This window comes from Ipomoea triloba, chromosome 3, assembly GCF_003576645.1.
Source record: "Ipomoea triloba cultivar NCNSP0323 chromosome 3, ASM357664v1".
NCBI lineage: Eukaryota > Viridiplantae > Streptophyta > Magnoliopsida > Solanales > Convolvulaceae > Ipomoea > Ipomoea triloba.
In genome coordinates, this window is record NC_044918.1 from 435,158 (window position 1) to 457,031 (window position 21,874).

General features: G+C 37.5%; 5 protein-coding genes across 8 annotated transcripts in view; all 5 read left to right on the forward strand.

Annotated features, from left to right (window-relative positions):
* Nucleotides 1-2,732, forward strand: part of LOC116011891 — a 10,320-nt gene extending 7,588 nt beyond the window's left edge. Inside the window, exons 2-8 of one of the 4 annotated variants that reach the window (XR_004097106.1) lie at nt 296-585; nt 689-795; nt 915-1,047; nt 1,151-1,345; nt 1,694-1,991; nt 2,374-2,452; nt 2,532-2,732. Coding sequence is in view for 2 of the 4 variants with exons in the window: in XM_031251316.1 (XP_031107176.1) it covers nt 310-585; nt 689-795; nt 915-1,047; nt 1,151-1,345; nt 1,694-1,969 (987 nt within the window). In the remaining 2 variants the exon portion in view is untranslated. Of the gene's footprint in view, nt 1-295; nt 586-688; nt 796-914; nt 1,048-1,150; nt 1,346-1,693; nt 2,306-2,373 lie in introns of those variants that run through there. The other 3 variants (XR_004097107.1, XM_031251316.1, XM_031251315.1) reach the window with 3 other exon arrangements.
* Nucleotides 2,733-3,455: 723 nt separating this feature from the next.
* On the forward strand, nt 3,456-5,239 carry LOC116012310 (UDP-glycosyltransferase 90A1-like). Its single transcript, XM_031251826.1, is given in 2 exon segments — nt 3,456-3,952; nt 3,954-5,239. Coding segments are annotated over 2 exon segments (1,431 nt in total). The 5' UTR covers nt 3,456-3,604; the 3' UTR covers nt 5,037-5,239.
* Nucleotides 5,240-7,353: 2,114 nt separating this feature from the next.
* LOC116011984 (probable serine/threonine-protein kinase PBL22) lies at nt 7,354-9,083 on the forward strand. The gene is made up of 6 exons (XM_031251437.1): nt 7,354-7,363; nt 7,452-7,562; nt 7,651-7,764; nt 7,842-8,176; nt 8,376-8,636; nt 8,725-9,083. The coding sequence occupies exons 1-6, from the start codon at nt 7,354-7,356 to the stop codon at nt 8,965-8,967; spliced, it is 1,074 nt and encodes a 357-aa protein (XP_031107297.1). The 3' UTR covers nt 8,968-9,083.
* A 525-nt stretch (nt 9,084-9,608) lies between these two features.
* Nucleotides 9,609-12,363, forward strand: LOC116014328 (spermidine synthase 2-like). Its single transcript, XM_031254361.1, has 9 exons — nt 9,609-9,925; nt 10,224-10,300; nt 10,400-10,522; nt 10,671-10,775; nt 11,088-11,160; nt 11,275-11,346; nt 11,448-11,643; nt 11,777-11,906; nt 11,991-12,363. Exons 1-9 carry the CDS (start codon nt 9,811-9,813, stop codon nt 12,054-12,056), a joined length of 957 nt encoding a protein of 318 aa, XP_031110221.1. The 5' UTR covers nt 9,609-9,810; the 3' UTR covers nt 12,057-12,363.
* Nucleotides 12,364-16,522: 4,159 nt separating this feature from the next.
* LOC116013602 (potassium transporter 8-like) lies at nt 16,523-21,759 on the forward strand. The gene is made up of 7 exons (XM_031253449.1): nt 16,523-17,031; nt 17,122-17,608; nt 17,692-17,745; nt 19,139-19,452; nt 19,902-20,025; nt 20,221-20,475; nt 20,549-21,759. Exons 1-7 carry the CDS (start codon nt 16,972-16,974, stop codon nt 21,616-21,618), a joined length of 2,364 nt encoding a protein of 787 aa, XP_031109309.1. The 5' UTR covers nt 16,523-16,971; the 3' UTR covers nt 21,619-21,759.
* The last annotated feature ends 115 nt before the right edge of the window (nt 21,760-21,874 follow it).

Below are 21,874 nucleotides of genomic sequence, written 5' to 3' on the forward strand. Positions count from 1 at the left end.
GGGGGGGGGTGGTTTGGGTGGGCGGGTGTGTTTACAATCAGGGCTTCACTGGGAGGATTGAGTTTTTTTCTCCTTGTGTGTCCTTTTTTGAGTTCAAGTTTTGATATGGTGATGGCCATCAGCTTTCATTGCCCTTTGTGCTCCAAATCATAGATGTGGTGTTGTGTAAAATTGAAAGTTTTTCCCTATTCTATGATGTTAACTATTCTGTATAAGTTGTTTTGGCTGAAATGTATAGATTAATGTCTGCTTAAATATATTAATGAATCTTCCCTAATCACTCTTTACCATTTAGGCATTCAAGTGCCAATGATGTCCGAGAAGGCTACGGGAGATCTTAATATACTGCCTGCAGCTGGGAAGATGAATGAAAGCTCCAGTAATGGAAGCATATCGAAGACACAGGCTGAGCATGGTGTTGAAAGATGTCAAGAAAATGACAAAGAGAAAACTGCTCCCGTAGTTCAAGCTGCTATTAATGGAGATGTCAAGCATAACTCTGGAACAGAAGCAGGAAATTCAGAAGTTGAATACATTGAGTCAGAGAATCTAAATGATGTTGAAGATGTAGATACGAGCCTGAAGGTATCCTAATAGACTATTCTATTTTGCTTTAAATAATGCTTGTTTAAATTTTTGAGCCAGTTCATTAGGTTTACTATCTTTGTTTTTGGGTTTTGTTTTCTAGACACTCTTGGCGGGTCTGGACTCCAAAGACTGGGTTTTGGTGTGTGAGGCACTCAATGATGTACGCCGTTTGTGTATATTTCACAAAGAAACTATGCTTGACATGTTGTAAGTCTCCTTTTACTAATGATGGTATAAGATTGACATCTGGTAGTTATACTTCACTGCATATGGTGGAATTTTTTTGTACACAATCTTGTATGATTAATTTCTCTAAAATGAAACAGGGAAAAGGTAATCTCCCTAATTGTGAAATCACTGAAAAACCCAAGAAGTGCTGTTTGCAAAACTGCAATTATGACATCTGCTGACATTTTTAAAGCATATGGTGAAAGCATAGTTGATTCAATGGATCCAATGGTAATTTAAATTCTTCCCTAAATCAATTTTCCGCTTGTGTTGCACATAGTTTCATGACCATTTTGACACTGAGTTATTCTTGCTTCAATATGCCATTACTTAGCTTGTTCAACTTCTTCTGAAATCGTCGCAAGACAAACGATTTGTTTGTGAGGCAGCTGAGAGAGCCTTAATAGCGATGACGACTTGGGTGGCTCCAGTTCTATTGTTACCTAAGCTTCAACCTTATCTAAAAAATAGAAACCCTCGAATTCGAGCAAAGACATCAATGTGCTTCTCCAGAAGTGTACCAAAACTGGTAAGAGTTGCATACTCTCTTCTTTCTCTACTTATTTTTCTTGGTTCAGTATTGCATCTGGCTCCTATTTGTAAGGAACTTGATAATGGGTTCTGGAGTCTGGACTCTTTTTTTCTTTTAAATTAAAAAAAAAAAAAAGTATTGATGTGGATCTTTCCCTTGTAACCCCTGTCCTCAATGCTGTGATTGTGTATCCTGAGATTCAACCATTTCATGTGAGGACATGAATGGAATAAAAAGCAAGAGGATATGCTTTGTTCGTTTTTTAGGAAATGAGTTTGGATCTTTCACTTGTTTTGTTCTCAGTAAAATATGCCATCTTGTAATGTGGTGATTGATGCTTTGCAGGGAGTTGAGGGAATTGAAGCTTATGGTCTTGACAAGTTGATCCAAATTGCTGCATCTCAGCTTAGTGACCAACTTCCTGAGTCTAGGGAAGCTGCCCGTGCTCTTTTATTGGAACTGCAAAGTGTCTATGAGAAGAAAACCACAGCAGTGACCGAAGAAGATCAAGAAGCAATTTCTTGGGAGCAATTTTGCCAATCAAAGCTCTCGCCCTTGAGCGCTCAAGCTGTCCTTCGAGTGACCAATGTTCCTAGGGAGGGTCTTGTGCAGGGATCCTAACAAATTACACAAGCTGTAGCAGGTTTCTTTGGCTTTCCCTGTGTTTTGGGTTCATTTTCTTATACCTGTACATACCATGGAAGTTTGAGATGATGAGAGGCGGTTGCAGCAGCATTTAGTTGATTCTATTCTATAGATCCTATAGTAAACTAGCATATTCGGTCACCCTTATTGCTATTTGTTGTCGGATTAATATTGTTGCGATTTTGCATCTTGATTGTTCTGTCTTTTATAATATCAACGATTGATAAGCTGGACGTCTTAATATTATTAATCTTGAGAAGTTGGCTTGATAGAAAGCAAAAGATGGAGAGCCATGTTTTAGATTGTAATCAATTTATGTTTCATTATTGAAATGATATTCTATCGTTTTGCTTCGATCACTCATCCACTCTCTATTTCAGAATTGAAAAAGGATGGAAGGTAGGTTAAAGCTGATGAGAAGAAAAGCGCTGTGTATTTGGTGTTGACGTGCCGGCACTGGTAAGTTTCACTTTTAAAGCCACACTAATCAAGATAAAAAGTGAAAATTGTTTATTATGTAACGATTAGTTCTCTTTAGTATATTGGATAGGTAAGAAATGACGTTAACTTGTTATTTAGTTCTTTCAACAATGAAGGAAGTCTTAGTCCTCAGTAATACGGAGTTGGACTTTGTAATAAGGCTGTGCGTATCAAATGAAAACACAATGACGGAGGACACACACATTGACATTGAAAGTTTACCGACCATAATGATCAAAACATAAATTTTGTATTTGAATATCATAAATTTTATTTTTGTTGATATTCTCTTAATTGAGCTGACCGCACATTTAATATCAACTTGTTAAAGTTTCCATCAATTATATATTCCTTTAGTTTTCTTTGCTTTGTTGTCCATCTAGCGGCCAGCGGTCATCAGAATCCATAATAAAAGCATTGATTGAATGTAGCGATTTGTTTTCTTTAATGTATTGGATACGTAAGAAATGACGTTTACTTGGTTAATTAGGCAGTTCAACAATGAACTAAGTTGATCTTAATACGGCGTAGGACTTAATTTGTAAGTTGTGACGTGACTCGCAGGGTCGCTTCGACATGACTAAGGTCTAAGGTTGGACGAAGTTACCATCACATTTCACAATGTTATCTTTTTCCACCATTGAACGTGCCACTTCTTGCTTTTTGCCGAATCAAATGAGACGAGGACCAAGAGAGAAAAGAAGACACCAAATTACCTTTAAATATATATTTGATTTGATTATTAAATAGGTAAACATAATTTTCGTAATTAAAATTTCAATCACATAACATCTTCTTAATTAATGTTATTTATGTCTCCCCATTTTCAAATTATGGAGTATTTTAATTTAATGCTGAAATATAAAAATATTTATTTTTATACTAATATATAAACAATAGAAAATGTCAAAGCTTGTGGTCTGTCAAATAGGATGTTATGGTTTAAGCTCCATTGGACGGAGTTAGTAGTATTAAAAAACAATAAAAAATGAAATAAGTAGGGAAAATTGGATTTTTGTGATTGCCGTGCAGTGCCTACAAAAAGGCCTGCAATCCATCCACCACGACACCACGTATAGTAGCTGAGCTGAGCTGAGATACACAGATAGCCAAGAAGAAGACAAAGATCATATGATGTCTTCTCATCATAATCCTAATCCACATGTTGTTCTCTTCCCATTTATGTCTAAAGGCCACACCATCCCACTACTCCACTTAGCTCGCCTCCTCCTCCGCCGCCGCCGCGGCGTCGCCGTCACCATCTTCACTACTCCGGCCAACCGCCCATTCTTCTCCAAATCCCTCTCCGATGTCCTCCACTCCATCTCCCTCATCGACCTACCTTTCCCGGAAAACATCCCCGGCGTCCCCCCGGGAATCCAAAGCACAGATAAACTCCCTTCCATGTCCCTCTTCCCGCCGTTCGCCGCCGCCACCAAGCTCATGAAACCTCACTTCGAAACGGCGCTGAACTCTCTCCCCCCCCGTTTCCTTCATGATCACCGACGGCTTCCTCGGCTGGACTCTCGACTCCGCTAACAAACTCCGAATCCCCCGCCTCGTGTACTTCGGCATGAGCTACTTTTCCTCCGTCGTGTCCCGCTCCGTCACTTCCGCCGGGTTAATCGTTAAAACAAACGGCGATGACGAGCCGTTCACGGTCCCGGATTTTCCGTGGCTCAGTGTCACCAGAAACGACTTCGATGCCCCGTTTCGAGACAGAGAGCCCAAAGGCCCGCTTTTCGATTTTGTAATGGAGCAAATGGTCGCCACTGTAAACAGTCACGGTTTGGTGGTCAACAGTTTCAGCGATCTCGAGCATGTTTATATGGAATCCTATAACCGCAACTCTCTGCTCAAATCATGGCCCGTCGGCCCTCTCTGCTTGGCAGAACCACCGAGAAAAAACCCACCGGAAAATCAAGAAAGCCCGTCCTACATAAAATGGCTAGACCAGTTTCACGAACAGGGGAAGCAAGTTCTGTACGTGGCATTCGGGTCTCAAGCGGAGATATCCCCGGAGCAATTGGAGGAGATTAAAGTCGGGTTAGAGAAATCCGCAGTGAATTTCTTGTGGGTGGTTAGAACCCACGAATCCGAGCTCCGAGCCGACGGGTTCGAACACAGAGTGAAAAACAGAGGACTCTTGGTCCGGGAATGGGTTAATCAGAGGGAAATTCTCGCCCACCCGAGCTTGAAAGGCTTCCTGAGTCACTGCGGGTGGAACTCCGTACTGGAAAGCATATGCGCGGCGGTTCCTATCGCGGCGTGGCCGATGATGGCGGAGCAGCACCTGAACGCGAGGATGGTGGTGGAGGAGATGAAGATCGGAGTGAGAGTGGAGTCGAGCGATGGGTCGGTGAGAGGGTTTGTGAAGGCGGAAGGCGTGGAGAAGGCGGTGAGGGAATTGATGGAAGGAGAAATCGGTAAAAATGCGAGGAAGAAAGTTAAAGAGCTCAGTGATTCCGCCATTAACGCCGTTAAAGAAGGTGGCTCATCCTGGCTCAAATTAGGTGAGCTCATTGACGAGTTTCATGCAAAAATGATAAACAATCCCCAGTGATTTGACGTACTCATGTGCTCCAGTACTCCCATAATAATAAAGGAAAATAGTAGATTAACATTTTCTACTATCAAACTTTTATTTTCAGTCTCAAATTGTTTCTTATTATCAACTTTTATTTTGAATGTGGACATTTTTTGGGATTTACATGATAAATAAGTGTATCTAGCTTATTAGCATACAGAAATTGTTCATATCCAAAAGCATCCTTACTTATACACTCTGTACACAAAGAATCTTTATATCTCTAATCAGACAAGAGTCCATACTGTCACCAAAACAAAATTTTATGATAGTTTGCCATGTGAGCTGTCTTTGGATTTCATTGTGGCACACTATCACTACCTCAAGGACGATGGCATAAGTGGTATATAACATGGTGGAGAAAACTATAAAGTGGATGAGAACAATACTTTTGAAAATAATCTTATTATTGATCAATCCAGGAAGATTTAAAGTATATGATCAAGTGATATATTTATAAATATACAAAAAGTCACATTCAGAATATGAATAATAAATGGTAGTATTCCTAATAATATAGGGAGAAAATGGATTAAAGTATGCCTAAAGTACAGAGTGCTAATAAACTATGGTAAGACATGTTGTTAGAGAAGGTTGGAAATGATGGATGACATGTCATGTTAATATTTTCATTATTTGTTTAAATATTGTGATTAAACATTCAACTAATAGCGTGCCATATATGATATTTTTAGAAAATATATAACAAGAAAAAAAAAAGCTACTCAACAAAAATCACAATAATATAAAGTGAGCAATGCCCAACAAGCAACAATTTAATTTTTGATTATTTTTTTTGTTAATTGTAGGTTAAGTAATATCTAAATCTTATGCCTAAACAATAAGCCTTCACCTTTATTGGCATATGTTTTGTTTTATATTATTTCAAAGGGTTTTTATACATAAATAGTAATTAAATTTGTGGCATATGTTTTGTTTTATATTATTTCAAAGGGTTTTTAGACAAGAATAGTAATTAAATTTGTGGCCTCTATGAAAGAGACATTGATATTTGCTCCACTGTTAACTACTATTCTTGCATAAAGTAACGAGCGCCGGTCAATACTCAATTTTGATGTCTACACGTGCTACAGTCTATCATTCGTCTGAGAAACCAAAATATAAAATGGAAATTTATAAGACATAAGTTTCTAGAAGAACATCCATGTGTAATTTTAAGGCCGCACGAAATATTGAAAATTAAGCCCCGAGGCAGTGGTATGTGGCAAATTATGCTATGAACTTGGGTAGTTGGGTCCATTTAACGCCGTTGTTAATGAAGCCGTTTCCTCAATCAATAATATTTTGTGTGAATATAGATTCAAAAATTGTATTATATAATTGAATATAGAATTATGAAATTGTAAATATAGAATTCTGTAATTATAAATATAGAGTTCAAATATTGTGAATATAGAGTTCTGCAATTGTGAATATTGAGTTCTGTAATTTTGTATATTAAGATCTAAAATTGTGAATATTCAGTTCTAAAATTGTGAATATAGAGTTAAAAATTTATGAATATAGAAGAACGAATTCGGAAGACAAACGATAAGTTAATAATGATAAGGGATGAAACAATTTTTTTAAAAATAAATTCAAACGGCATTGTTTTGAAGCAAAACGGCGCCATTTTGGACCCAGACCCAAATTCATGGCATAACTATCGGAGGCTGGTTCGGCGTGTTATCAAAAAAAAAAAAAAAAAAGAAGAAGAAAAAAAAAAAGAAGAAAAAGAAAACTACAGCTGCCAATTTGACTATCATTGATCCAAAGTCTCATACTCTCATCATTGCAACCCCCAATATTTGGCATATTCCCTCAAATAACATTGTAAAAGTTTTACATGATTGTATATTGCAAAAGTATGTTAGAAATGAGAAATCTCACCACATCTCACATCTTTTGTTTTATTCTTTACTTTCTTTTGGCTTGGAAGGAGCCAGCTTGGGCCGGCAAATCTTGATATGCTTAAATTACTATGTGAAATGGACTTCTTGGACTGTGTTGCCAAACCTGTTACAATCACTGTCACAAACATTTATGCCTAATTCCATACATTTATGAACCAAAACAAAATTTCTGTAATAACAAGAGATCAAACTCACCTCTGGCTTTCCAAGATTATTGTTGAGTACAAATAGAAATGCAATCTTTTTCAGTCTTTCAACCACCAGTTGGTGCTTCTGATGCAAAATCTTGATAAATAATTCGACTTTTCAACCATTTGAAGCAATGCAGCCTGCCTGCACTTGAGATAGATTGTTAACAGGTGGTGTTGAAGACCTTTACAATGGCTCAAGGTGATTCTCAGCTCCCACTTGTTTATCTTTTGCTTCTGTTGCTAAAAATCTATATCAATTTTCTTGCTAAACAACAGAATTCAAACAGGCCTTTTTGTACTGATTGGAGGCAGTATAGCATTCATGGTGGCAGTATTTATCTATGTGAGCATTCTTATCAAAAAAAGACAGACATTAGATCTGCCAATCAAGAAAGCTGGTATGCATCATTGACTCTTCATATATGCAAGAAGTGTCTAATTAATGCAACACAATTCATAGCAAACTGCTAATTAATTCTTTGCCAGCAAGGAAACTCGAATTACCAGAGGACTCCGGTTATCTAAAAGTGCCCGTTGAGGATATCTATTCTGCCACGAACAATCTTAACGAGTCGAATTGCATTGGTGAAGGGACAGCAGGTAAGCATGTGGAAACTTAAGATACTGTTAGTTTATCAGAGTCTTAAGATTCTGAAATCGTTTCGACCTACAATCAGGAAGGGTGTACAAGGGCATTTTGTTTGATAACCAAAATGTAGCAGTCAAGCACATCATTAAGGATGGATGCATGGAGACCTTTCTTAGGGAAGTCAGAAGCTTAACACACGTTCGCCATCCAAACCTCGTCGCCTTGCTAGGTTATGGTACAAATGACGAGGAACGCTTCCTGATTTATGAACTTTGCCCCAATGGCAATATGGCACAGTGGCTAACAGGAATGGATACAGCTCTATCCTGGATTAAGAGGCTCGAGATTGCTATCGATAGTGCTCGAGGTCTGCAGTTCCTCCATACATACCCCGAAGGCAGCATCATCCACCGCGACATAAAGGTTAGTAAAATCAAGAATGCAAGCAAGATTGCAAAAGTACTAAAATTAAGCTATCAGAAGAATCTGAAAAGATATCTTGCACTCAGTGGAGACGATATTGACTCTTTGTGCTTCAGTAGTTTGAGAAAGTAGTTACGAATAGATACTGCATTGTAACAGAGTCAGTAGTACTCAAAAACAGATATCTTGCATTTTACAGCCAACAAACATCCTACTAGGAAAGAATCTTGAAGCAAAGCTTTCAGATTTCGGCCTGTCAAAAGTTATTGATCAAGGCAAATCCTATGCAAGCTCAGAGGTGAGAGGAACCTTTGGTTATGTTGATCCGGAGTATCAATGCAACCGACGAGTAAATTCAGCAGGTGATATCTACAGTTTTGGAATTGTGCTTCTGCAAATCCTCTCTGGAAGGAAAGTTATAAATATGAATATGGAAACACCAGTCCCACTGAACAAAATTGTAATCACTTCTAACTACTCTTTCAAGTTTCATCCCATTTCTATTATGCTAAAATATGCAGCATTAGTTACCCTTTCTGACTTACCAGGCCAAATCCATTAGTACTAAGGAAGGCAGCACATTCGGGTTTGTTGATCCAAGACTTCATGGAGAGTACTCAGTAGAGGCTTTTGAAGCCACATTTGCCCTAGCTCTGGCATGCACTGCACCAACGCATCAAAGGCCTTGTATCAAAGAAGTTGTCACAAAGTTAGAAGAGGCCCTTGCCATATCAATGAAGGCAAAAGCATCAAGTCCTCAATCAACACCACAGCAGTCTACTCTATTTTAACAGTATATATATAGCAACTAGGATTTATTGCAAATTTTTTAGTTAATTCACTATAGCAATTTGAATCAGTAGGTAAATTGTGATGAGTCCACGTTACAAGGTAGACCCGGGTCCATGGTATAAATATTGGGCCGGACTCTTATTGGGCTTGAAAATCATGAGCTTTCTTCTTGTGAGAACTAGGTTGTCAGTCATTAACTCATTATTGTGTAGTTGTGTGGACCATACTATCAAAAAATATACATTTACAACACAAATAATATACTTTTAATATATTAAGAATGAACATTTTATCCAGAGAAAATATATTATTTGAATACTCAAAGTACATTATTTTGTATAATATATATTAAGTACACGAATAATGTATATTTAATATATTAAAAATATATTTTTTATTATGGTCTACACAACACTGTATAGACCATGGTCCCTGGGCTGTCAAAGTGGGCTCGAAAGGTGTCCACTAAAGAGATCCCAGTTTCAAGAGGCCCATTAAAGGTACACGCTCACTCCGCGCGGGAGAGAACGAAGTTGGTGTAATTTCGGTGAGTAACGGAAACTGAAAATAATAATAATAATAATTTTAATTAAAAAAGTTAGCTCCACGCGGGCAACATGATGCGTCCTCCACCTTCTTTCAGCCAACCGAACTTCTTCTCATAAGTTGCAACTGCGAAGAATTCTACTGAGATCGAAATTCATATGATAACGACAATCAATCATAAATTATATTGAGAATCGCATTCGCAAGTAATAATCAAAACTAGGAGTTTGCGGCACTCCAAGTCTCACTTCATCTATTTTGATTTACCAAACTACAGGGACTTAGCACCTGAATCCATGGCTGATGCTACCGCAAACTCCGCCGAATCGAAGCTTAAAGACGCCGCCGCAGCCGGTGGAGTGTCCGCTATCTATCGTGGATGGTTTTCCGAAATCAGTCCCCTGTGGCCCGGTTCGTACTATCTTCCTCTCCTCCAAAGCTGATTTTATTTTCATGGATTGCTACTGTATTTTATTCCACAGTTTATTTGGTTTGTCCTTATTTTATTTTATTTTTGTCGCTATATGTTGACTGTTGAGGATTAATTTGAGAAGAATTTCCCAATTGTTCTAAGTTGTTGACTGTTGAGTGTAAACATTAATAAATAAATAAATAAATAAGGCGCATGTGTTCATTTGCACGTTGAGGATAATTATAAAACTGATAATATTTCAATTTTCAATACTATTGAGTGTTTTTTGAGTTGCAGGGGAAGCGAACTGCTTGAAGATGGAGGAAATTATTTTCCAGCAAAAGTCTAAGTACCAGGACATTCTGGTGTTTAAGGTGCCAATAGTTTGTTCTTGTGGAAACATATTAAGTTTCATTTCTAAGTGATACGGAATCCAATTTGTAATGTGGCTTGGCTTTGTTTTGTTGTTTCAGTCTGCAACTTATGGAAATGTTCTTGTACTGGATGGTGTAATCCAAGTTACAGAGAGGGATGAATGTGCATACCAAGAGATGATTGCGCACCTTCCACTCTGCTCTATATCAAATCCGAAGAAGGTTCTCTTAATATCTTGTGATTAGTATATTCTATTCTTGCCTTAGATTTGACATTGAATAGATATAAATGTACTTCTATGGGATGCCATCGAAGAATGTATATTTTTGCTTCTACCTCCCTGTGTTGTAAATTGTATACATTCTTCAGGTTTTGGTTATTGGAGGAGGAGATGGTGGTGTTCTGAGGGAAGTTTCTCGTTATTCTTCTGTTCAACAAATTGACATTTGTGAGATAGATGAAATGGTGGTTGATGTAAGTATTAGTGTATTACAAATCATTCCACACTAAACATAGTAATCATAAAGTTTTGGTTTTGTTCATGGACACTCTTACTGTATGCTACTTTATTGATGGAAATGAAAAACTGGTTGGTTATGATCATGTAATTGACACTGCTTTCTCTAGTTTGTAAATTTTTTAGTATTTTTGAGTTTAATGTGTCTGGAACATGAAGGCTGCTCTGCTTATATGAAGAAAGCTTGACCAATATTTGTTGTTTCTGAACATGTAAACCTGCTATTATCATATTTCCTGTTTTTATTTTCCCCTTCTTGTACTTCCCAGGTTGCTAAAAAGTTTTTCCCTAGGCTGGCAATTGGGTATGAGGATCATCGAGTTAGAGTTCATATTGGTGATGGTAAAATTCAAATTTCCATATTTGTTTAAATTCAATGACTTCTCATTTTCTCCATTGGGTATACTTTTATCACCTCTTCCATGCTTTGAGCTTCAAGTTTACTCAATCTTGCAGGGGTTGAGTTCTTGAAGAATGTTCCTTCTGGTACTTATGATGCTATTATAGTTGATTCATCAGATCCTATTGGTTTGTTTTCTCTACCTTTGACCATTCTCCTAGCTGAATTATATGGTGAGATATCTAACCATTATTAGTTTGAACCTCATACTGTGGTCTAATGGTTTCAGGGCCTGCAGAAGAGCTGTTCAAGAGGCCTTTCTTTGAATTGGTGGCCAAGGCTCTTCGACCAGGTGGTGTGGTGTCTACTCAAGCAGAAAGTTTTTGGCTTCATCTGGACATTATTGAAGGCATTGCTGCAAATTGCCGCCAGATATTTAAAGGCTCGGTGAATTATGCGTGGACATCAATACCTACATATCCAAGGCATGCTGCCTTTTTGAATTTTGACCAATTATCTATACCTGCATACGAAAGAGATATCTTGACTGTATGAATTATCATATCATGTTAACTAGACACTTACTCTACCACTTTATTATTGTAATTTGATTGGCAGTGGGATGATTGGTTTCATGCTTTGCTCCACTGAAGGACCCCCCGTCGATTTTAGGCATCCAGTGCATTCATTTGATGAGGGCGGAAGCCATGACACTGCTAAAGAACCACTGAGATACTACAACAAAGAGGTTATATATAATCTTTGTCTTATATTAGCCTGTCAATAATGCTAAGTTTCCCCTACTTCACACTATCATCACATGCCTCTACAGATTCATTCCTCTGCATTCTGTTTGCCATCTTTTGCAAAGAAGGTCCTTGAACCAAAATCTAAGTGATTCTCCACGACACAACACAACAAGGGACTTTTGGTTGATGCAGCTCAAGATAAGTGATATACTTTTTCCCATTATCTTTTTGGGTAAAAGCTGAGGAATTGGCCCAAACTAATACGCATATCAGTGTCTAGCTAGTGCATTCTTTACTTTATGGATTGGCATTATGTGTATAGATTGGTGCTTTTCATAATAAGTAATTGCAGTTATATGACAATTAATTAAATAGACAAGTATTCTTAGCCATAGAAAACCTTCAATGATAAAAATTGACAAGTGCTTTTGCTGATTGAAGACATTGTTGTGATCAGTAGTGGCATGAACCCAACAAAAGATGTCAAATTTTGGTGGGACCACCAACTAACTAAGTCTTTTATCTGGACATGGTGAAATGGCATCCATCTGATAACTATGTGTCAAGGCAGCATGCTGTCCTTACCCACACTAGTTTTTGGAACAAAGAAATTCTGGAGCACATGAAAACACGTGTGTATACACGTGTGTGGCTCGATTCTTGCCTATGCTAAATGCCCTGAATCTGAGGGTTTGCAATTGTGCATAGCATAGCAGGCAGACAATCTTGTTTGTGTACAGGAAGTTTCAAATCTTCCTGCACTATTTAAGTATTTTATCTTTGGGTAAAAAAATAAAAATATTGTTTTGTTGGCAGACATGCCTGCTTGTATGGAGACTGCTCGATCCTCGAGCGATCGTATGTAGATTAAACAGGAATATTTGGGTCAACGGGGAGGAGCTGTTAGGTTCAATTATTTGATTTTTATTATTATAGCGTCATGGAGATTCTCTCTCTTTCTGTAGAGTCTGGAAGTGAATGCGATGGATCTTCCTGCCACCTATTTAAACCATACTGCTTCATCGTATGGGTTCCAGATGGCCTTAACATGCGCCATTCGTTTAATGGCCTGCTGTTTCTTAATACTATTAATTAATGTCATTTTCCATCTTTTTAAATGAGAATAAGAGTTTCGCATCACATTAATTACTAATATAAGTGTGCTCAATCATATTAGTGGCAAGATATAGGGGTCCACGATTTTATTCAAGAAAATGATATCGTTTGGTAAGTAACTTAAGCAAAGTTGTTTCTATGTGATACTTTCTCTCCAACTTTCATGGAAAACAAAATACCACCCCTCCTCTGATGAAAATATTTTCTTGTAGAAAAAGTTTTCCATGAACTAAATAGAGCCTCAAATTCTAAGAAACTATTTTTCATCCAACTAAACATACTATAAAAGATATAATTGTTGGACTCATTAGATCTGACTTAATAAAATTGTTTTTTTTTAATTGAGTATTGGATTTGAATTCAAAATTGCTATTAGTGATATACATATATTTCGTGTCCCTTACTACACCAATTTATGGCAATACATTAGGCAGTGGTCACAGCTCAAAACAACGTTTGGGCTATACAAATGAATGCTTCTAAGTTGTACCTAAGCAACTATCATTTGTTGGTTGCTGTGTCACAAGCAAGTTCCAACCAAACAAATGTGCGTGTAAAAATGGGCAAAAAATATCTTAGAAAAATTCAACTTCGTAAAGTACCGTAACATAATTGGGCAAGAAATTTTCTTTTTTCTCCACTGAGAATAAATTTTGTTCTTGGCCAAAAAGTAGTATAGTTTTTGCCGGGCAAAATTCTTTCTGTTCTCATATGATTCACGCCGGAGTTCTTCTACAATGCATGGCAACACTTTCATTCTTTGGAGGGAGTAATTGAGAATTGACCACCCAACTACTTTTTCTAAAGGGAAAATTGCATCTTTGGTCCCTGAGTTTTAAGCAAGTTCCGACTCAGTCCCTGAGTTATAGCCGTATCCGAGTTTAGTCCCTCAGTTATGAACGAAGTGGCGCATTTGGTCCCTGGCCGTTAAAACTAACGGAAAAATTAAAAAATAGTTAAAATTTGAGGGGTAAAATAGGAAATTCACATTTTATTCTTCTTATTATATCAAAATCACTTTTATAACATTATTTTTTTCACTTCTTAGCCTCTTATTTTCAATATTTTTCAATTCTAAAAGCATTTCAATAACTTTAGTATGACTTGTTAGGAGTCTGACTCTCGTATAACAAACTTAAGACCTAGTACAAACAAAGAAACGATCATTGTGTTTAGGCATATGAAAACACTATCCTAATGATTTTTTATTTTCTTTACTAAGCAACAAAGGTAATCAAACTAGAACTTTTGAGATACAAAACTATGTTTTCTTAAAACCAGAGTAATGAAAGAGGAACCTAAGAATCAGTTATGAAAATTTTAAAAACTTTTGTAACTTCAAAAGACGACAATTGACTAAACTATTGCATACAAAATATTTTTTACATACTAAAAATCTCAAGTTATTCTTTTTGGTGAAATTCTCATAAGAGGCTAAGAAGTGAAAAATGATGTTATAAAAGTGATTTTGATATAAGAAGGATAATAAAATGTGAATTTCCTATTTTACCCCTCAAATTTTAACTATTTTTTAATTTTTCCGTTAGTTTTAACGGCCAAGAACCAAATGCGCCACTTCGTTCATAACTGAGGAACTAAACTTGGATACGCCCATAACTCAGGGACTGAGTCGGAGCTTAGTTAAAGCTCAGGGACCAAAGATGCAATTTTCCCTTTTCTAAATATTAAATAGTTTTAAATTTAGAAGCTTCAAAGAAAGTAGTCAAGTCAAAAACCTGCAGTTGTTAGGTGGTCTTATTATGGTTAATAAAAATAGTTCATGTAATAAAAGTTAAATTAAATTAATAATAAAAATAAAAACAAATTAAAAATTTTTTTGGGTTTCTTTTTGGTGCATGAGATGGACAATAATTCACTTCAATCAATTTTTTTAAGCACATGTGTCATATATGAATAATCCTAATAAAATTAGTTTGATAGTTGATTTGATAATCACAAAAAACGATCTAGTAGAATTTTTACGAATCCAAATCCTTTTTGAAGACCGCTATATTGCTATTAGACAAATCAATGAAACAAATATGCACTACTATTAGAAAATTGAATATTGCATATTTGTTTTATTCCTTTGGGAAGAATAAAACAAATATGCACTATTCAATTTTCTTTAGATTAAAATATATAATTAATATGAAAATATCTATATTGCTTCTATGTATTGCATGTTGTGTTTATATACGTTGCATATTTTATTTTGTTGTTAGATGAATTGAGGTATTAGATCAATAATACACATGAGATTAATAGTTCAAATTTATATGTATGTAACAATGCTCTTGAAGAATTACTTATAAACATATTTAACTAAGAATTTTGACAAATATAAGTGCAATATTATGTATTTAATATTTGTACAACACAACCTTTCATTCCATCAATTTACTCGATTATCAAATGAGTTGGATCCCTTTTATCCTATCGTGTGGCCAACTTTTTTGGTTTCATACCAAAGTTTATTTGGTGCACATTAACAATATTAATCTTAGGAGTTAGGAGCTACCAATTTTTTCTTCTAACCAAGTGGTATCAATAAAAGGGGCAAATTATTAATGTGAAGCGGGTCCACCTTGTAATGTGGATCTCGATTCAAATTCATAATTTATATATTGAATGTTCACAATTAAACGTTTATAATTTACATACTGAATGTTCGCAATTTGAGTTGTGAATATTCAATATGTAAATTGTGATGAGTCTACTTTGCAAAATGGACCGAGTCTATTATATAATTTAAAAAAAAAACTATTGAATAAAAGCAATACATATAATAGCTTATAGAAAAAGTTGATGGGTAAAATATTAAAAGGAAAAGTATGGATAGTGAACATACGACCCAGATCAAGTTGGGTATTCCATGATTCCATCTTGCCACGGCAGAATGTTGCTTTCAGTGGCCCGGCCTTTAATTTAATTTAATGAATGAAAAATCTCATTTAAATTTTGTTTTCAGTAAGGTAATAGTTTGATTCCTATTACAAATATTCAAAGTTTAGCTTGGTCTCAATTGATCACAAGGATAAAATTTAAGAAGAAAAATCAGTGTTCTAATCTTATCAATTACAGCGTAAGAGCAATCTCTCAAAGTGATAAACTTATTGTGGTCAGTAAACAAAAATCTAGTCTCGATAAGGTCTCGGATATAGTTTGATTTTTTGAGTACTACTGACTCTGTTACACAATATAGTATTTGTTCATAGCTACTCTCTCGAATATAGTTTGATAAAACTTAAAAAAATGTGGGTAATGATAAAGAAAACGTTGCTTTCAGTGGCCAGCTCAATGGATTAGAATATGGAAAGGTGGAGAGAGTAGTGGCGTAGTGCTGCACTGTTGCCTGTACCAGTTTACTCATCACTGCAAATTGCAAAACGCAAACCCAAACCCCACGTTAAGGTGGCGAGGCAGAGAACCCAAACCTTCCCCACTATTCTACAATCTCTCCCTTTCTCTCTCTCTCTCTCTATATATATATATATATATATTGTGGACTTGTGGAGTAATATTTTGAGTACACGAGGTTGAAATGACCCATGGCAAGATGAAGTCTTGTCCTTAGCTGAGTGTCGAATACAACACTCCAATTTCATTTGCACGCAAGACTAGGGAAAAAGCGCACACACGCAAAACATATTGCCACTCATTCTTCTATTGCTCAAATATTTGGACAAAAAAAGGTTCATAAATTCTCACCACCACACCTTTCTCCCTCCTTAAGATAGTACTGTATTTTCTCTGCATACTTGTTTATGGTGTTCCCTGAGTGTTTCCCAGATATTTTATACAGTCCCTCACTGCTATCTTGCTAAGTTTTCTCCAAAGTTTGGATCTTTTTGGAGTGTTTTCACCTGAAAGACTTCTCAACTACCGCATTGGGCATCCCCACACGGCTCTCCTCTTCAGATTGGTGTCAGGAATGCGTTTCTCCTGATGATATTGAGGCGACCCGTGATGGATATTGAAGGTTGGGGCCGTGGCAATCCTGTCAAGGTGAATATTTTTGTGGGTATTTGGCGATTAGTGTATAAAGATGTGAGCTTTTTTAATTTTTGGTGATAAACTGTTTGGTGGTGTTTGCAGAAGGAGTCTTGGAGGACAGTCTTGGCTTTAGCTTATCAGAGCTTGGGGGTGGTGTATGGTGATTTGGCCACTTCTCCTTTGTATGTGTACAAGAGCACTTTTGCAGAGGACATTCACCATTCAGAGACTAATGAGGAGATATTTGGAGTTTTGTCATTTGTGTTCTGGACATTGACTTTGATCCCACTGCTGAAATATGTGTTTATAGTGCTGAGAGCTGATGATAATGGTGAAGGTGGGACTTTTGCCTTGTACTCCCTGCTGTGCCGCCATGCCCGGGTGAGCACTTTGCCCAATGGCCAGGTTGCTGATGAGGACCTATTTGAGTACAAGAAAGATGGGATTCATTCTGCAAATAAGGGTCTTGGGTTGAGCTTGAGATCCACCCTGGAGAAACATCAATGGCTGAGGAGAATTTTGCTGGTTTTGGCACTGATTGGAACTTGTATGGTCATTGGGGATGGAGTCTTGACACCTGCAATTTCTGGTAATGTTTTGTGTTGCAGATTTAGGAAATTTGAGTAATTGAGGGTTTGATGATATGCTTGACCTCCTGTTTTTTGGGTGCAGTGTTTTCTGCTGTTTCTGGGTTAGAGCTTTCCATGTCAAAACATCATCATGAATGTAAGCTCCAATTCTTTTTCTCAATTATTATGTTTGCTTATCTTGTATGTTCAACCACTTATTATGCCTGCTTATCTCTTACAAAGATGCAATAGCATAGGCCAAATTTCTTGCCTTGTTCAATCAAACTGAGATACATCTCTTTACTACCTAACTTCAATAGTTCAATTAAGGAGCTTAGAACTTCATCTCTATGATAGTTTCAACACTATGAAACCCGCAACCCCTAGCTGAGTGTGTGCACTGGTTAGACCCGCCTGGCCGCCTTGTGGCCCTAATTGGCAAAATGTTAAGTAATCCAGCTTAGGTTGCTCATAGTTTATCAGTTCAAACCAACAAGGGAGAGTTGAACTTGAGACCTTGCAGTTACCAAGTCAACAGTCAGACAAACTTGACTGGGTTGTCCCAATTTCTACACTATTTGGTTAGACAGCTGGTGTGAATCTCATATCCGTTTCTTATGGTTGGTAGTTGTTGTAAACCTTTAGCTAATTTATTAGCTAATAACTCGTTTCTCAGTCAAGTTTGTCTTAATGCTATGGAGGTTGTACCCGGACTAGATGAATGTAGAGTTTAGTATTAAATATTTGAGAGAAGAGTAAAGAAAGGACTCCATGTTTGAAATCTAGAATGTTTTGTTTGATGTAAGAAAAGAGAGCATATCAAGCAGGACTAGCTAGATGTGCACAAATGCGGGGCCCTTCATATAAAACATAGACAACAATTGTATGCTAATCAAGGTCATATCAACATCACATATTTAAATAAAGTTAGGTTTCCATCTTTGGATGGTGGACCTTGCTGATATCATCCGACTAACAAAGTGAAGATACATAGTTAGGCTAAGATTTTTCTTATTCCATAGTTTAAGAATTTAGTGGACTGTGTTTCTCCACTATAAAGTAAATTATATTGTGATGGAAAAAGCCAAGCAAGTTGGTTTGGCACTGTTAAATTAATAAAGCAAAAGTATGGCACCATGACTGAGAACCTTATCCTATTGAATTACTAAGTGAAAGCAATGAGTCACTGAATTGATAGAATAGTCATATGTACCCCAGCCGAGCTGGTTTGATTGCTGACTTGATAACCACAAGGATCGGCCTATTGGCCTTCTCGATTTGAGCTGATAAGCTCTTTGTTAAAAGGAAAGCATATAATAATCTCCAGTAAATAAACGTCCATTATTATTAGATCATTGAAACTAATAAGGATGCATATAATATCCTAGAAATGTAGGATTTGGTTGTTTTTCTGATAATGGCATGCCAGTTTGGTGATATGTTAGAGAGGTTTGTTCATGTTATGCTTACTCACAGTACTGTTTCCTCAATAAAAGAGGCAAATAGTTATGGCAGATGGATGGTTTACTTAATTTTTGCTCGTTATGCAGATGTGGAAGTTCCGGTTGCATGTGTCATTCTGGTTTTCATATTTTCCATCCAGCATTACGGGACCCATCGTATAGGATTCCTGTTCGCGCCAATTGTGGTCACATGGCTTTTATGCATCAGTGCCATTGGACTGTATAACATTTTCCGGTGGAATCCTCATGTTTACCAAGCACTGTCTCCATACTACATGTACAAATTCTTGAAGAAGACCCAACGAGGTGGTTGGATGTCTTTGGGCGGGATTTTGTTATGTATTACAGGTTCAGAGGCCATGTTTGCTGATCTTGGACACTTTTCACAGTTGTCTATTAAGGTAATCCATAAATCTATCTGGTAAGAGGCTAAGAGAGTTATGGTTAAACATTTGAACTTGAAGATTGAATTCATCCTGTTATTCCCCATATTCGTTGTGGACTTTGTTGATGGCTCTGATGGAAGAATAAATTCTCGAATAGTACCTTATAAAAATCAGTTTTAACAATGTTTAAGAATAAATACTTTTTATCTTTGTGATCTGCAAAATTCTGCTACTTTCTTGAAATTCATCTGCAGCATAAATTCTGTTTACTTATCATTCTGCTTACGGAACTGCATCAAGCACAGACTTTCCACCGAGGTGTGAACGAAGACATAAATTCCCATGATAAGATTGTGATCCATGATAGTAATATTCGGTGTAGAGTGGATGCATTAGTAACAGGTTGATCCTGGATACTGTATCTGTGATAACGACGCCTCTAATTAGTGGCTGCTGCCCTGCAGATAGCCTTCACCTTTGCCGTTTATCCATCATTGATTCTGGCATATATGGGGCAAGCGGCGTATCTTTCCAAGCATCACACCCTTGAAACTGACTATCGGATTGGATTCTATGTATCAGTTCCTGGTATTAATTCTTCCCTATGCTGATTCTTTTTCGCTAAGATCTATCTTTTGTTACCATAACGAGACTGTAGAGAGAAGTAAGACTGAAAACTGTTGTATTATTCGAAAGTAGTAAAGGAATACATCAAACTCATCCTATCCATCTCAGTTTATCTTGCTTTAAGCTAGTTCTGAATTTTGATCTTACTTGGTCCAGAAAAACTTCGGTGGCCTGTTCTTGGCATTGCAATACTTGCAGCTGTGGTGGGAAGCCAAGCCATCATCACAGGGACGTTTTCTATTATCAAGCAATGCTCGGCTTTAGGTTGTTTCCCGAGGGTGAAGATAACACACACATCCTCGAAATTCCATGGCCAGATTTACATTCCAGAAATCAACTGGACCTTGATGGTTCTATGCTTGGCTGTCACTATTGGTTTTGAAGATACAAAACACATAAGCAATGCATCAGGTAAATTTATGCATTTGCAAGTTTCATATATCGAATTCTCAGTTTTCTTACAAATCGCGCTGTTTTGGAGCAGGTCTGGCGGTTATAACTGTTATGCTGGTAACGACGTGCTTGATGTCGCTGGTAATCGTCCTGTGCTGGCACAAAAGTGTGTTTCTAGCCATTTTCTTTATCTTCTTCTTCGGGACGATTGAGGCGCTCTACTTCTCAGCTTCGCTGATTAAGTTCCTTGATGGTGCCTGGGTTCCAGTTGCTCTATCGTTCATCTTCCTGCTTATCATGTACATTTGGCACTATGGCACGCTGAAGAAATATGAGTTTGATGTTCAGAATAGAGTTCCAATCAACTGGCTCCTGCAATTGAGCCCTAATCTCGGCATTGCAAGGGTTCGAGGAATCGGCCTCATTCACACTGAGCTTGTTTCTGGAATTCCTGCAATTTTCTCTCACTTCGTCACCAATCTCCCGGCTTTCCACCAGGTTCTCATCTTCCTCTGCATCAAATCAGTCCCGGTGCCGCATGTGAGGCCGGAGGAGAGGTACCTAGTGGGAAGAATCGGGCCGAAAGAGCACAGAGTGTATAGATGCATAGCCAGATACGGCTATCGCGATGTTCACATGGACGATGTGGAGTTCGAGAAGGATCTACTTTGCAGTATCGAACAATTCATCCGATCAGAAACCCCTCCGGAAGCTCCGGAACACGGTGACCTAATCGATTTCGACGACGACGAAAGGATGACCGTCATCGGAACCACTTCCACGTACCTAGACGGCAAAACAATGAGCGACGACGGCGAAAACATGTCCGCCGCAACCGCCACAAGCACGATTGAGCTGCGAGAGATCTCCTCGCCGGAGATGATGACCGGACGGCGAGTGCGATTCCTGGTGCCGGAGAGTCCACAGATGGATCCAAGCGTGCGAGCGGAACTGCGCGATCTGATGGAAGCAAGAGAAGCAGGCATGGCGTTCATACTGGGACGCTGCTACGTCAAGGCTAAAAGCGGTTCCAGTTTCATGAAGAAAGTAGTCATCGATTTAGGTTACGATTTCTTGAGGAGGAATTCTCGAGGGCCAACATATGCGCTCAGCTTCCCTCGCGCATCAACTTTAGAAGTTGGCATGATCTACCTTGTATAACATACATAAACACAGTAAGTAGCATTCCCAGTTTCTTCCATTTCTGCCTCCCAAACTTCTGTAAATGCTAGATTTTGTACTGTAAATCGTCAAAAAAAAAAGTGTGTAGCACTACCTAGTCAGTAAATCTTATTTGCCAGATCCGCGTTGAGCATATATAATATATAAACATTTGCAATCCAACTATGGAGCATATGCTTCAATTTGATAATAGAGTCAATCTCATGTCAAAGGTCATGATTTCAATCCAACTAGT